General features: G+C 35.8%; 1 protein-coding gene across 2 annotated transcripts; it reads left to right on the forward strand.

The window, feature by feature from the left end:
• Nucleotides 1-439: 439 nt before the first annotated feature.
• On the forward strand, nucleotides 440-3041 carry LOC113338552 (two-component response regulator 24-like). Of its 2 annotated transcripts, none has more exons than XM_026583949.1 (3): nucleotides 440-523; nucleotides 2331-2562; nucleotides 2716-3041. In XM_026583949.1, the coding sequence occupies exons 2-3, from the start codon at nucleotides 2368-2370 to the stop codon at nucleotides 2878-2880; spliced, it is 360 nt and encodes a 119-aa protein (XP_026439734.1). In that variant the 5' UTR covers nucleotides 440-523; nucleotides 2331-2367; the 3' UTR covers nucleotides 2881-3041. The 2 variants fall into 2 exon arrangements, with proteins under 2 accessions (XP_026439734.1, XP_026439738.1); XM_026583953.1 differs by having other exon boundaries at nucleotides 515-565.
• Nucleotides 3042-16432: the final 13391 nt, after the last annotated feature.

Here is a 16432-nt window from a genome sequence, read left to right on the forward strand (position 1 = left end):
GAGTATACCCCAAATATGGATTCCATATTATTCGCTTAATCGATTCTTTTTGTTTTTCTTTAATATGGCCTCTCAGAGTAGGAAAGTATTATTTTTTTTACATGTGTTAGTATCGTATTTATTATTATATTAAGTATATGGAAAATGTTCCAACCACCGTTGTCTCTAGGATACGCAAAGGAAACAAAATCTTCTGAAAGTTTTAATTTTCGAATCTTTACAGAGATGTAGTATTTAAAAGTTATACAAGTATTGAAAAAAGTAAGATTTTATTTTAACAAAAATAAAAAGAAATCTCAGTACAAATTATATGTCATACAAACTGAGGCACGTCATGACCTAGTAATTACTCCCAAAAGCCAAGTTGATGATCCCTGAATCTTTCATTCACCCCCAGGATTTCTTATTAATGTCAGATTACTCATTTTGGATCTTATTTCAGGCCATAAGAGATTTAGAGGGTGCACTCACCAAGAATTCTTGAAATATTTGCGCGTCGTCTTCCATAGATAACTGATTCTTGGTTAGTTTTTTCTTTCCTCAAACATTTCGCTGATTCTCCTTGGTTAGTTTTTTCTTTTCCTCAAACATTTCTACCAATCAGACTAGATTTTTAATTCTTATACCGGAAAAGGATCGAATATTTATAAGCTAGAGCTTGCTTTCTCTATTATCTCATAGTTTTATTTTCATTATTACTTGCTATAAGCATGTTAAAATTGCACTTTCCAAATGAAACCATTGACAACTTTCTTACTATCTTTAGCAATGGTTGTATGGTCTTGCTCTGAATGGCATATCCATTTTCTTGTCTTTCAATACTCCTATGGAAGCAAGAAAATTTTGATGTCATTTAAAAATTTACTTGTTATAGTTTACTTTCATTTTTATTCTAGATAACAAAAATATAAGAATAGAGAGAGTTGGAGACCAATTTTTCCATTAAAGAGTTTCATGCAATTTAGGCCCAATAGGCCTTTCATATTGTTTTCTCAAAAACTTAGGCCTAATTTGGAACGGTTTTTTGGAGACCAGCCTTTTTTTGCGGATCATTGTTTTATTTTGGATAAGACATTAGAAATAAATTTAGGTCACCCCTCATCTAAATATTTATATTAATATCAAAATTACCCATTTCAATTAAGTTAGTGTAATGATTAGTCGTATCATTAGATTAACATAATTAGTGATTAGTGCAAGATTAAACTAAACTAAATGATTAGTGCAAGATTAAATCAAGACTAAATTAAAAAAATTGAACAAAGGTTCGGTTGGGAAATATTTTTTGCGACGTGACCTCAGTTCGGTTGGAAAATGTTTTTCGCGATGTAACCGAACTAAGGTTTGGTTGGGAAATGTTTTTCGCGACATAACCGAACTAAGGTTTGGTTGGGAAATGTTTTTTGCAACTAACCGAACTATTATGTTCGGTTGGGAAATACTTTTTGCTACTAACTGAACTATTAGGGATCGGTTGGGAAATATTTTTTGCGACTTTACCGAACCCTTAGTTCGGTTAGGAAATGTTTTTTGCAACGTAAATGGACTGTTATTATGTTGGGAAGTATCTATGCGAAATAACCGAACTAAGGTTCGGTTGGGAAATGTTTTTGCAACTAACCGAACTATTAGGGTTCGTTTGGAAAATGTTTTTTGCTACTAACCGAACTATTAGGGTTGGTTGGGAAATGTTTTTTTGCGACATAATCGAACTACGGTTCGGTTGGGAATTTTTTTTTTGCGAAATAGCCAAACCGTTCTGCATGTTCATCATTTCCATTAGGTTTGGTTAGTTCGACAAAGTTTTTCATATAATTCCTAGCCGAACTTCTCTCTGCAACTTCCACTTTCAACTCATTTGATGGTTAATACTCATTTTTCAATCGTACGAGAAACGTTAAGGAAAGAGAGAAGAAGAAGAAGAAGAAGAAGAGAACAAAAAAAATTTCAAAACTAAATTTTTTTGATTCCCCACTGTTTTTGATTTTGATTTTGATTTTGGTTAATAGATTCATTTAGATTAGATATATATGATTAGATTTATATAGTTATTAGGTTAGTTTTAATTTAAATTAAACTAAAGGATAAATGTGTATTTACCTAACTTTAAGACACCCCTTATAAGTATAGGGAGGTTGGCCTAATAAGACCATGGTCCCCCTAAAAAACATGGTCCCTAAAAAATGGTTCCTAATTTGTGTATTCTTTTTCCATAAAGGGTTCGATGCAATTTAGGACCAATGGGCCTTTCATATTTTTTTCTCAAAAACTTCGGCCTAATTTGTGGATCCTTAATTTCTAATTATGCCCCTCCCTTTGTGTAATTTCAGGCATCCAGGTTCAGCCTAAAATTCCAGATTCGTACTAATGATTCCACCTACCGCACTGGTTGTTGATGATTCAGAATTTATGCGTAAGTTTCACACTTGCCATCTAGAATCTCTTGGTTTCCAAACTCAGGAGGTTGAGAACGGCAAAGAAGCAGTGCGACTCCATGAGGAAGGAAAGAGATTTGATGTAATCTTAATGGATTACGAGATGCCAGAAATGAATGGGGCACAGGTGCGTATATATATGTCCAAGTATTAATTGCATATTCTATTTCTAGTTAGTTCCAAACTCTATGGTTTAAATTCACAATTACTAGTTAATAAATGTCAAATTCTTTCTATTAATTTTTTTAATCACATTGATATTCAAAATTCATTTATGAAGGCCACGAGTAAAATTCGCGAAATGGGAGTTCAAAGCGTCATCCTTGGTGTTTCGGGTATTGATGATGAAACTGTTCGAGCAAGTTTTGTTCAGTCAGGCTTGACGGAATTTTTCAGCAAGCCCTTACGTCGTCATATGCTAATCCCTTATTCAAGGTTCGCATAGAGGTCGATTGTTGAGAACAATATGAGAGAATTTAGACATCTAGTGATTGAGACAGAATAATGAGAAGAAGTATATTAATTTCTTCTTTGTAGTTGCTACTAGTGAAGAGCAACCTAGGAGTATTACAAATTACTCATATCTATCAATATCAATGCAATAAATTTGTCTCTCAAGCTTTTATATATAGTCACTCTTCCTTGCATGTCGTTTTTGAAAAACCGTTGTTGAGTAGTCTTAGTTTTGGGGGGTGTTGGTAATTTCGATGGAGGTGCCTTCATAATTTTGACTATCATACCATCCATTAGATGATGTTCTATGAGTCTTAGTTTTACATTCAGCCGTTAATATAACAAATCCATTGTCATTTAATACTCCACTCCAGTCTTAGCATGTGAGGATTGACATCAACTTATAATCCTTTGATCATGGAATGTCCTTGACAACTAAACTGATTCTGAGTTTAATCCATCACCACATTTGGTCACTCCAGCGGACAATTAGGTGAACTTGCAATGGGTGTGTAAGAGGGTCTGAAAAATGATCACATCTGAGACCAGTGTTAGATCGCTTCTTCAGAAACGCCCCTAAATACCCAATAGAAGGATACAATTAGGGAAACTTGAGGAATATCGGGGTGTTACAACTGTTGTAACATAGAACCTGCAATTCCATCTTCGTCTTCTTCTCCCTTTAACTTCAAGGGTTAAGTGGAAAAATGCCCTAAAATGTACCCCAAAATTGTAAAAATGTGCCGGAGGTTGGGAGAAAGATTAAAATGCCCCATTCCGTTAGTTTTGGGGCATTTTGATCAAAATTGGGCAAGTTGACCAGCCAACGGAGTTTTGAAATTCCATTTTTATCCTTCTTAATCAAAACGCCCCAATCCACCACTACCACTGCCACCACCAAATGAACAACCACCATCACTACCACCACCACCACCACCACCACCACTACCACCACCATCCCCATCACCGCCACCACCACTACCACTAGAACAACCACCACCAACACCACCGCCACTACCTCCTCCAACACCACCACCACTACCACCGCCCCACCACCATCACCGCCACCACCACTGTCACCACCATTACCACCGCCACCATCACCGCCACCACCACCGCCACCATCACCGCCACCACCACCGCCACTATCACCATCGCTGCCACCACCAATATCACCGCACCACCACCACTTGAATCCTAAATTCTGAACCCCAAACCCTGAACCCTAAGCCCTGAATCCTGAATTTTAAATACCGAATATTGAATTATGAACAATGTATCCTGAAGGAAAATTTAGACTACTTAACTCTCTCTAACGAAAAATCTAATGGAATGGGGCATTTTAATCTTTTCCCTAACGTCTGGGGCATTTTCACAACCTTGGGGTCCATTTTGGGGCATCTTGCCGCTTAATCCTAACTTCAACTGTTAAACCAATAGCAAAAGCAAAAACAGTGAGAGATTCTCGGGTCACCATTAACTATTTCAACTAATCGAACACATCAAACACCAATCCTCTTATTCACATCACAAACCTCTCACTCTCTCGTCTGGTTTTCTTTACCTCTCGGCTGTTTTCCTTTTTGGTTTTATGAGAAGAAACCAAACCCATGAGATATAAAAACCCTACATTTGGTTTGGTTTTTTTTTTTGAACAAAGGAACAAATATATTACATAGAAGAGTTCATTACATCATTTTCTAAGTAAGGAATTAACAAAGCAGGCGGATTAAACCACCATTCCCCATAAAGATGATGCTTGCTAGCAGCCTTAGCTAGCGCATCAGCAACCTTATTACAACCTCTATAGACTAAGGGTGCACACGGTACGGTTCGGCTCGGTTCTTGCCGAGACCGAGTACCTGTACCTCCCTAACCTCGGTTCCTATTTTTTGGACCGGTACTTGTACCCTGTATCTCGGTTCTGGTACTATTCGGGACCGGTACTGTACCAGATACGATTCCGGTACCAGTCTCGGTTTGAGACAAATTTTTTCAAGCAGTGAGTTATACTGCCAGACTTCCTTTCTTGTCCCGGCCTATATGACCAGTGGAGCTCATGAAGGATGATGTACTCAGGACAAAAGCAATACCACCCGTACGATACCACAGGAAGGTTGTTCATGAATAGGGTGAACTACCCTGCAACAAGTACATGGACAAACATACAGCTTAGCCAATTAAGTTGTTTGGATTGTAAATAAAAAATAGTAAAAAAAGTTTTAACATTACGAAGGTCACCTTACAACTGAAGAATAATAGGCGATTGGTGGAACGGGCAACTTCAGAGAAACATTAAAGCATGTTTGATGCTTTTGCTGATGTCGTCTCGTGATGAACTGTACCGCCGCACCATACTTTCAGTCTTCTTCAGCTACAGCAAGAAAATATGATTTGATATCAATGACAAGCGCAAGCAAAACGACCATTATACCAAGGTCTACATTAAAACTGACATATAAAACAAATTTAGTTACTTGATTTTGAGAGAAAGAGTGGTTATGACGAAATGGAATCACCTGTAACCAGTAATAGTAAGTAATTAGTACCATTTGGTGATATTTGTGGCGCATAACAGCAGGATGGATCAACTCACCAGCAAAGTGATCTTTGAGTTTAAAATGTCTTAATATACAAAGTTGCTCTGCTAGAAACCAATTAATCGAATCTTGAATCAAAGCCTTCATATTCACAACACCCAGAGTCAGAAACACTGAAAAAAAAAGGTGTATGACTGCTAAACTGTTTCCTAAATCTAATGGCTATTACTACTCGGTACATTCGGTCCGGGACGGTACGGGACTTGGATAGGACTGTGTACCTGTACCTCTGTAGCCTCGGTTCCTATTTTTTGGACCGATACCTGTACCCCCTTCCTCGGTTCGGTACAAAAACAGGTACGGTTCCACCGGTTCCGGGACGGTCCATCGATCCGGCTCGGTTCCTGTGCACCCTTACTATAGACAAACACACAAGACCACATAACATTTCTATTACATATATGAACACACTTGTTCAGTAAAATCTTACTTTGCCAAGGAGGAAGAGAAGACTGATTGTTTACATAAGAACTGATATTCAGGTTATCAGTTTCAAACACAACATTAGACCAACCATTAGAAGTCGCCATTTTCATTGCTTCCAATAAAGCCCAAGCTTCTGCCTGATGAATATCAATAGCTCTTCTTACTGTTGATTTTCCAGCCACATATTGTCCTGCATCATTCCGAATTATTATACCAATACCAACCAATAAAGAAAGGGGAATGTAAGAAGCATCAATGTTGATTTTCAAGACATTCAACGGAGGTGGATTCCAAGCATCATTCACAACAGATCTAACAAAAGTAGGAATACTCGATGGAACATGTAACTGATGCTTTGCAATGTAAAAACTAACCTGATGAATGACAGAGGAATGATTAGGAGAAAGGTTAGAAAATATGACTCTACGTACGTTTGTTTTTCCAGATAAAATTCATAATGCAAACTATAATATGTATGACATGAGGGGTACTATGAATGTTTATCTGAGAGTCATGAGATTGCCAAGTCTGAACCCATGAGAGAAGAGAAGCAAACTGCATTATTGAAGTATGTTGTTGTGGGAAAAAGTATCTCCAAATGGCCTGAGAGAAGGGACAATGAAGTAAAAGGTGATCAATATCTTCAGAATGAGATGAGTTGCAGAGCACACATTGCTGATCAACATAATTCATATGTGTAAACAATCTTTCTTTAACTGGCAGTGCATTATGAAGACCCTTCCACAAAAAAATCTGGTATTTATACGGCATGTTTAGCTTCCATAATTTCAACCAGAACTGAGGAGACAAATTGAGAGTTGTACTACTTATATTGTCTTGATGACACATCAATTTATAACAAGAAGAAGTTGTGAAAACACCTTAAGCAGTGTAAGACCAAACCAAAGTATCTTCTTGATCTAGCTGGATGGGTATAGTCAGAATTAGATATACTTGTGAAGGAGTAAACAATTGTCGAATCAGGGGAACATCCCAGTTACCAGTTTGAGAGTCAAACAGCTGAGAAACCCATTGATAATTAGAAAGATGCAGATCATCCCAATCTGTAAGTGTTGATGGTAAAGAAGGAATCCAGTTTGAAGTCCAAATATTAATGCTAGTACCATTGCCCACCTGCCACTTCGCAAACTTGAGAATAATTTGAAGACCTTGATATATACTTTGCCATACCCAGCTTGTGTTAACAGAATCTGGAGGAGGAAAGAATTCCAAATCATTATGAGGAAAATATTTACCTTCCAGCAGTTTTCCCTACAAAGCATGTTGATTATGCAACAACTGCCAAGCAAGTTTAGCAAGAAAAGCATAGTTATAGTTCCCTAAATGCTTCAATCCTAAACCACCTAGTCTTTTAGGTAATCTCACTTTTTCCCAGGTAATGAGACGAGGAGAATTATGCCACCAATATTAACGTTGTATCTTATCCATCTGATGAAGAACATATTCTGGTAACTTAAAACTTTGCATTTGATACATACCCATTGAACTCAGGACATGATTCACTTGAGTAATTCGACCCGCTTGATTAAAAAGCTTACTCTGCCAGCCTTGAAGTCTAATATTCATGTTATTCAAAATACCCTGACAATTTTTTTGTCTAGATCTATGAAATAACAAAGGAATTCCCAAATATTTTTCCCCCAACCCATATGAGATAAGTTAAGAATACCATTTATATTTTTTTTCTGAGATGGAGAAGTATGCTTACCAAAGAAGATAATAGACTTCTGCAAATTAATCACCTGACCTGAAGCCTGACCAAAGATGTGCAGCAGATCTTTCAAGATATTCATTTAGGTGGCATTTTCTTGAAATAATAGTAAGCAATCATCTGCAAAAAAATAGGTGGTTAATTGCAGGACAATGCTTACCAATTTTCAAATCTTGAAGCAGCCTCATATCAACATGATGTTGTAACAGTCTAGAAAAAGCCTCCATAATAAACAAAAACAGATAAGGGGACAAAGGATCCCTTCGTCGCAGACCACGAGAAGGCTTAAAAATGGCTGAAGGAGTCTCATTAATGAGTAAAAAAATATCAATTGTAGAGATACATTGTTCGATTAAGGCAATCCAATCTGAATGAAAGCCAAGATGACGAAGAATATCCAACAAAAAAGGTCATTCTACCCTATCGAAAGCTTTCGACATATCTAACTTCATACCAACTAGAGCATGTTTAATCTTTTTAGTCTTCATAGTGTGCAGTAATTCATGTGCAATAATAACATTATCTTGAATATGTCTTCCTGCAACATAGGCTGTTTGAGTTGGTGAAATAATCTTTGATAGAAAAGGTTTTAATCTGTTAGCTATTATCTTAGAAATGATTTTATAGCTAACGTTACAAAGACTAATAGGTCTATAATCAGAAGGTGTTTGAGGATGATGTATTTTAGGAATCAGGACTTGATAAGTATGATTCATGGCTCTAAACATATGTTTATTGGTAAAAAAATAACAAACCATTGAAATTACCTCTGAACTAACTGTATCCCAGCACTTTTGATAAAAAGCCTCTTGAAAACCATCGTTTCCTGGAGAATCCCATGGCCTGATGTTGAATACCACTTCCTTAATTTCATCAGCATCTGGAAGAAGAATTAAATCTTGATTTTATGAATGTGAAATGCAAGGTGTAAACAATTGCAAAATATCTGGTTGATGTTGAGGCACAAAAGTATTAGTTATTGAAGAGTAGTGAGCCAAAAAAATATCTTCGATATCTTTTTTAGAATCATACCATAAACCCAAAGGCCCTTGAATAGCATGAATATGAGATCTTCGTTTATTAAAATTTGCCATAGAGTGAAAATAAGAAGTGTTCCTGTCTGGTTCAAGGAATTTATCACCAGCTTGCTGCATAAAATATTCCTTCTGAATGGACAACCAAGTCTGCAAACTATTAGTAAGATACTGAGTACGAGGATGAGTAGCAGGCAGATTGTTATCATAACACAGTTGAAGTTGAGTCTGAATTTGATGCAGATTTGCTTCAATATTACCAAAATGTAGTTTTTTCCATTGTTGAAGTTCAGTTTTGATATACTTGAGCTTACTTGAAAATTGATACAAAGGCGAACCCAAAAACTGGTAGTTCCAACTCTGATTTATTGTTGTATTACAAGAAGGAATTTGAAACCAGCATTTGTACAATTTAAAAGGAGACTGCCGATTGAAGGTTGAAATGGTATTTAAGATGACTGGACTATGATCAGATTCAATAGGTACTAAAAGTTGAAGACAAGATGCAGTATAATTATTAATCCACAAATTATTTACTAAAGCCCTATCAAGTCGAACAGAGACATGTTCATCTCCTTGTCCATGATTAGACCAAGTAGTATCAGAACCAGAGTAACCCAAATCAACAAGCCCAAGTTTTTGAACAAAATTCCTAACATGTCTAGCATGATGAGGTCGATTAACAGAACTATGAGTTTCAGAATCATGCATAGTAAAATTGAAATCACCGATCAGCACCCAAGGAATATTAACATAGATGCTCATCTCTAAAAGATAATTTCATTGACTAGTATTATCTAGGGTATCATGAGCACCATACATAAAAGTGATTAAAAATTCAGGATGATTATCATGAGTATGAATTATGGCTTGAATAGTGTCAGCAGAAGTGTGCATAATCGCTAAGTCAACACCATCTTTCCAAGCAATAGCAATTCCACCAGAAAGGCCAATAGAAGAATGAAACCAGAAATGAGGATATCTTGTGTGAGTAAGATACAATCTCATATTATCAGATTTAGCTCTAGTTTCCGACGGGAAAAAAACATCAGGGTCATGTTGAGTCAAGCAGTATTTAAGATAATTCCTAGTATGAGGATTGCCAATACCTTGACAGTTCCAAGAAACTATTTTCATGATGAAGTGAAGGAAAAAATGCAAAGGGAAAGGAAAAAATAAAAAATAAAAAACCAAAGCGAAAGATAAAATAATTATAAAAATAAAATTAGAGATCAAGATGAAGACCTGTGGCCAAGCATCAGTATGGTGCTGAGCTTCAAAAGCTTGTGCAGCAGCAATTTCCCAATTAATATCTCCATGAGTAGCTGAAGAAGAAGCTATTTGATGATTATCAATATCCTCTTGTCGAGCAATATGAGAGGACATAGCATAGTCTTGACTGTTATCATCAATAACCAAAGTGGTGAAGTTTCTAGTTCTCTTCTTGTGATCTGAAGTACTTGCAACTTCACTGGCTAAAGTAGAACAAAGCCTTGAACTTGAATGTCTTGAACTAGAAGAAGGTCTGGAGACAGCAGGAGAAGCAGAAGAAGATGAAGCAATGTCAGAATCCGTAGCCGAAAAAAGAGAAATGCGAATACCATCATACTGTCTAGGATCTTGATGAACCACAAGTTGTCTCAATATGCTTCTTCTCTGAGAACCATATTGAGTAAACATTTGAGCTTCTTCTTGAAAGTTGCGATATTGGGGATAAATTGGCTTAGCAAACCCAAAACCTCTAACCATCTCTTCCATTTTGATTCTCCCCTGAGTCATGCCAGCACAAGGATTGGCTTCATGATCCGGAACTTTACAATCAGGACACAGACGATACGGTTGTTTTTCATAAAAAAAAACCACTCATCTAGTAACCCCAGCAGCATTAGCTGCATATATACCAGAAATAAGAGGAGTTGTCACATCTATTAGAACTAAAGTGTGATATCTAGATGAAGTAGGTGTGTTAATACCATCAGGTTCTACAACTCTTACTTCCCCTACAATACTTCCAAAAAGTCTTAGAACATCAGCATAGGTAAATTCAGGGAACAAATACTTATATTCAATCTAAAAGGGAGAAACCGAAAAATCCAGAAGATTATAGTTAGATTCCAGTCTTTCAAGACAATCAAATATCCATCAAATTCCAAGCCCCACTAAACATTATTGCATTTTTATCATCAGCAGAGGTGAATTTAATTGAGAATATATTAGGATCCAGAGTTCTAACTTGAACATACCATTGTTTATTTTGTCTTAGATATGGCCAAACAAATTTTGCAGTCCTCTCAGCATCCTGCAATGTCATAATTCCTGGAGCATAGAGTTTACCAGCTAACCAAATTCTCCAATCTCTTATACAAGTGAAAATAGCATCATCAGAATGTGAAATAACCCTCTTACGAATTGGTTCATCATCAATAGAGTTGTTTTCCATTTGCTGAGTTAACTGATTTAAGTTATTTCTGGTCATAACAAGTTGAAAAGAAAAACTTGAATTGAGAAGGGTGCGAAGATAATCAGAATATCTACCCGAGTTTATATAGGAGAAAAAAGAAATAGGTGTCAACTGAAAGTAAAACTCTAGACATGAGGTGTTGATTAAATAGATAAGAATGAATAAAAAGATAATCACCCAGAGGATATGTCTGAACCAGGGGAACTCAAATCGATGCTATAATTGATTATAAACCCGATGAAGATAAGAATAAATACCCATACTGTGATACATATTGAGAACTAGAAACTGATGCACCACTGTAATAGAATTAAGACAATTGTAATCCTGCCAACTTTGAAGATGCTAACTTGAACACTGTCAATTGATGTAATAGGACATAGCTGCAACACCAATGCTTGACAACAAGAGAATTAGATATCTTGATCCGCCATAAACAAAAAGATTGGAGAAGGAAAACAAATCAATTGAACCTAAAATAAGAGAAAACTGAATTAGGGAAGAAAAAGAGGGAAAAAGAAATAAAGATGAAAAGGATTGATCGAAAGGGAAAGTTACAGACAAAAAGTAAATCACAAAGAGATAAAAAGAGCTTTAATTGATGCAATAAGTTCAGATGAAAACAGAAAATCAACGAAAATTTTTAGTTGACTAAGTTGACGTTTTGCTTGACTGGGGGTTTGACCTATCGCTCTTTTGTGTATCAAAGAAACGTTAATTACTACATTTGGTTTGGTTAATCATAAGCTGTCAATGATCTTCGAGATTAAATCTCGATATGATGAAAACGCGTGGCACCGAGAGATCTGTTCAAAAGCATAAGGTTAAATGTGTCATTTTCTATATCTGGTGAGATCTTATATTCCGAGATATTGACTGGTCAATGTACAACAAATTGACTTTCTAACCTTCTTTGACAGAAACTGTTAGTTCGGGGCAGATTTGCGAAAAGGATTCCTGGGACATATCCCTAACATTACAGTCGATTTTGGAGCATATTACCAATAGAAGCATCTATGGTAAAATTTCCTCTATGCAGGATCGATCAACTGATCCTTTTTTTCGGCCAAATAGCATTTTATAAAGATTAAATATTTTGCAAATATCCTTCTTAATTACAATTATTAAAAAAGAAGAATTCTTTTAGAGTCTTCGCATCATGTTGTTCAAGTTGTCTTCTACCCCGAGGAGAGCCAAAAGTACGCAAGATTTGTACTGTAGAACTTTAAATGTATTTGGTTCAGGGTTTGGCGCAATAGCAGAAAAGTGTATCATAAGGGTTTGGGTTGGATTCACAGCTCATATCAGCAGGTATACATCGCTTCTAGCGGCCTAGTTGTATTCATTCACTGGAACAACCAATCTTTTTCTCCCTGTCAAGAATTAGGTTTACCTAGAGAATATCACTTCTCCTTCATATGGTGACTAACTAAAAGATAAAAATTGGCTTGGAATTATGACCCATTGAAAGCTTTAGCTAATGTATATGCAACTCAAGAGGTGTTGAGGGACTGAAAATTCAGATAGAGAAGGGTTTAATGCTGCGGTGTTATGGCGTCACAAACATCATCTTAAAACCCTGGCTTGCAATGTTAAAGCAATGGAAGATTTTGGACATTTCAAATATTTTCCTGAAATAGTTTACAAGGTGTTAAGATTCGTAAAAAACTAAGAAGGAATGGAAAAGTAAAAAGAATCATGTTGAAGAATAAACCAAGATATTGTGAAGAAGACAAGAGGGATCAACAAGTGTTGTTGATACAGTTGATATGGATCAATTGTAAGAGTTCACTAGTTACGAGTGGATCAACAACACTATAAGGAAAAAAGGTATGGATCAACTGATGTAGTTGATCCAAAGTGAATGGATCAACATGTATTGTTGACCCAATGGTATGGTGTCTGTGAAGTAAACTTGAGTTGCAAGTTTTACTGGTAATTGAGTTGGTTTACGTAAGAATTGTTTAGAAGTTTCTTTGTTAGAGTTTGGTTATTTTTGGAAGTCTTTATTTCTTGAGAGTCAAGTATGTTATTCATATAAATAGGTTATTGAGCCATGAATCGAATACAATATAAGAGAGAGTTTTATTTCAGTTAACTCTATGTGTTTTTTCATTAAATCTTTGATATCATATTTTCTACATCTGGTATGAGAGCACTGGTATCAGGTTCTAGGACTGTGGGTATGAGAAGTTAAGTTGAAGAAGATGACATGTTTAAGTTCAATCAAGGTGCCGGTGTTTGAAGGTAAAAACTTTGAACACTGGAGGTTGCAGATGGAGAATATATTCATATTCCAAGAGGTTTGGGATATTGTGAAGGATGGTTATGTAGAACCAGCAGAAGGAGCTGCGCAAACTCTATTAACTGAAAACAGAAAGAAGAATTCTAAAGCTACATATATTCTTCATCAGGGTATTCATGAATATCTCATGGACAAAGTTATATATATTAAGCAAGCTAAAACAACATGGGATGGTTTGATAAGCTATTACACAGGATCTGACAAGGTCAAGAAGGTTAGATTACAAACCCTAAAAAGAAAGTATGAACTGTTGCAGATGGAAACTACTGAAGCAATATCAGATTTTTTTCTCAAGGACATTGAATCTTGTCAATGAGATGAAATTCAATGGTGATACTGTAGAAGATTCAGTAATTGTTGAAAAGATATTAAGAAGCTTATCTAAGAAGTATGAAGCAAAAGTAACTGCTATAGAAGAGTGTAACACTGCTGCAACTATGACTCTTAATGAGTTATTGGGTTCTTTACAAGCTTATGAATAAAGATTGTTGGAGAAAACAATTGCTGCAAAACAAGTTGAAGAAGCACTTCAAAGTTAAGTAAGCTGAAGAAGCAATCGAGGAAAACCTAATGCTGGAGGTTTTCAAGGAAGATATAATAATGGAGGGAGATCTAACACAGAGGGTTATCAAGGAAGAAAACCAGTTGATAGATCAAAAGTTCAGTGTTATAATTGTGGAATTTTTGGACATTTTTCTGCTGAATGTAAAAAACCAAAAAATACAACAAATAACAACTACAAGGCAAATTTCAAATCTAATATTGCAGAAAGCCAAGAAGAAGAAGAAGAAGAAAAGAAAGAAAATATGTTGTTGGCTTGTCATACACCTGAAGAAAAACCTCAACATAAGTGGTATTTAGATACTGGTTGCAGTAACCACATGTGTGGAAGAAAAGACTTATTTGAGAGTCTAGATGAATCTGTAAGATCCACAGTGAAGTTTGGTAATAATTTCACCATTCCAATTATGGGAAAAGGGAGAATTGGGATTGTTCTCAAGAATGGAGTGAAGACTTACATCATGGATGTATTTTATGTACCAGGATTACACCAAAACTTGTTGAGCATGGGACAATTGTATGAAAGAGGATATGGTATGAATATCTTTAATGGTGTTTGTTTTATCAGAGATAGAAGAAGAAGATTGATAGCAAGGGTGGACATGACTAGAAACAGATTATTTCCTTTGAATATTCAACATCAAAAGGAAAGTTGTTATAGTAGCAGTGTTCTTAATGATACTTGGTTATGGCACAAGAGAATGGGACGTGAACTTTAAAAGTTTACAAACTTTAGCAAAGAAGGAGATGGTGTCAGGCTTACCTTTTATTGAGGTACCAGAATCAAGGTGTGAAAACTGCATCTTTGGAAAGCAACACATATATCCATTTCCAGTTAAAAAAGCTAGAAGAGCTGAGCAACAGTTGGAGATTATTCATAGTGACTTGTATGGTCCTATTGAAGTTACATCACATGGAGGTAACAATTACTTTATAACTTTCATTGATGATTTTAGTAGAAAAGCATGGGTTTATTTACTTAAACAAAAGAGTGATGCTTTTAAAGCTTTTAGAAGTTTCAAAGCTTATTCTGAGAAACATATTGGTAAGAGCATCAAGATATTAAGAACTGATAGAGGGACAGAATATACTGTTGTTGATAGTTTCATGGAAGAACATGGTATTCTACATCAGCTAACAGCAAGATATACACCTCAACAGAATGGTGTAGCTGAAAGAAAGAACAAAACCATAATGGAGATGACAAGAAGTATAAGAAGAACAAAAGATTTACCAAAGAATTTCTGGGGTTATGCAGTTGATACAGCAGTGTATCTACTTAATAGATGTCCTACAAATAATTTGAATAACAAGACACCGGAAAAAGCATGGAGAGGAGTAAGACCAAGTGTAAGACATCTGAGAATTTTTGGGTGCATTGCATATGCACATGTGCCAAAAGAATTGAGAAAAAAGCTGGATGATAAGAGTGAAAAATGTATTCTTGTTGGTTACAGTTCAGTGACTAAAGGATACAAGCTATATAACCCAGAAACTAGAAAGATAGTTATAAGTAGAGATATGATATTTGATGAAGATTCACAACGGAATTGGAATAATGGATCAACAATCAATGTTGATCCTCATAACAATGGATCAACAAGGGATGTTGATCCACATAATATTGGATCAACACATCCACACAAGGAATGTTGATCCACCTGCTGCTGTCAGAACAGTTCCAATTGTAGTTGAGGAAGAAGTGCAAGATCAAGACAATGTTGAAGAACAACATGAAGAAGCAAGAACAAAAGCAATACATCAACAAGAAAGTACAAGACCAAGAAGAAAATATATTATACCTGCTAGGTTGAATGATTATGTTTTATCAAAAGATAATGAATAAACTGATGATGATGTGGTGAATTTTGCATTATATGGAGATTGTGATCCTGTAACTTATGAGGAAGCATCTAAAGAACAAGATTGGATTCAAGCTATGAATGAAGAACTAAAATCAATTGATAAGAATGACACAAGGGAATTAACTAAATACCACCAGGAAAGAAGCCTATTGGTGTTAAGTGGGTTTACAAAACAAAGTGCAAGTCAAATGGTGAAATAGATAGATTGAAAGCAAGGTTAGTTGCTAAGGGATATAGACATAGACAAGGAGTAGATTACTCAGAAGTATTTGCACCAGTTGCAAGACTTGATACAGTAAGAATGATCATTGCTATAGCTGCACAAAAACATTGGAAGATATTTCAGATGAATGTGAAGTCAGCATTCTTGAATAGAGTATTAGAAGAAGAAGTTTATGTAGAGAAACCATCTGGCTACATTATGGAGGGGAAGGAGAATGAAGTATACAAGCTAAATAAAGCCTTGTATGGTTTGAAACAAGCACCAAGAGCTTGGCATACAAGAATAGACTCTTACTTCATCAAGAAAGGGTTTACTAGATGTCCACATGATCATACTT

This window comes from Papaver somniferum, chromosome 1 (genome assembly GCF_003573695.1).
Source record: "Papaver somniferum cultivar HN1 chromosome 1, ASM357369v1, whole genome shotgun sequence".
Classification (NCBI taxonomy): domain Eukaryota; kingdom Viridiplantae; phylum Streptophyta; class Magnoliopsida; order Ranunculales; family Papaveraceae; genus Papaver; species Papaver somniferum.

Coding starts and splice junctions, on each gene's coding strand:
- LOC113338552 (XM_026583949.1), top strand. CDS start 2,368: ATGATTCCACCTACCGCACTGGTTGTTGATGATTCAGAATTTATGCGT. Junction 2,563..2,715: donor CAGAAATGAATGGGGCACAG/GTGCGTATATAT, acceptor TCATTTATGAAG/GCCACGAGTAAAATTCGCGA.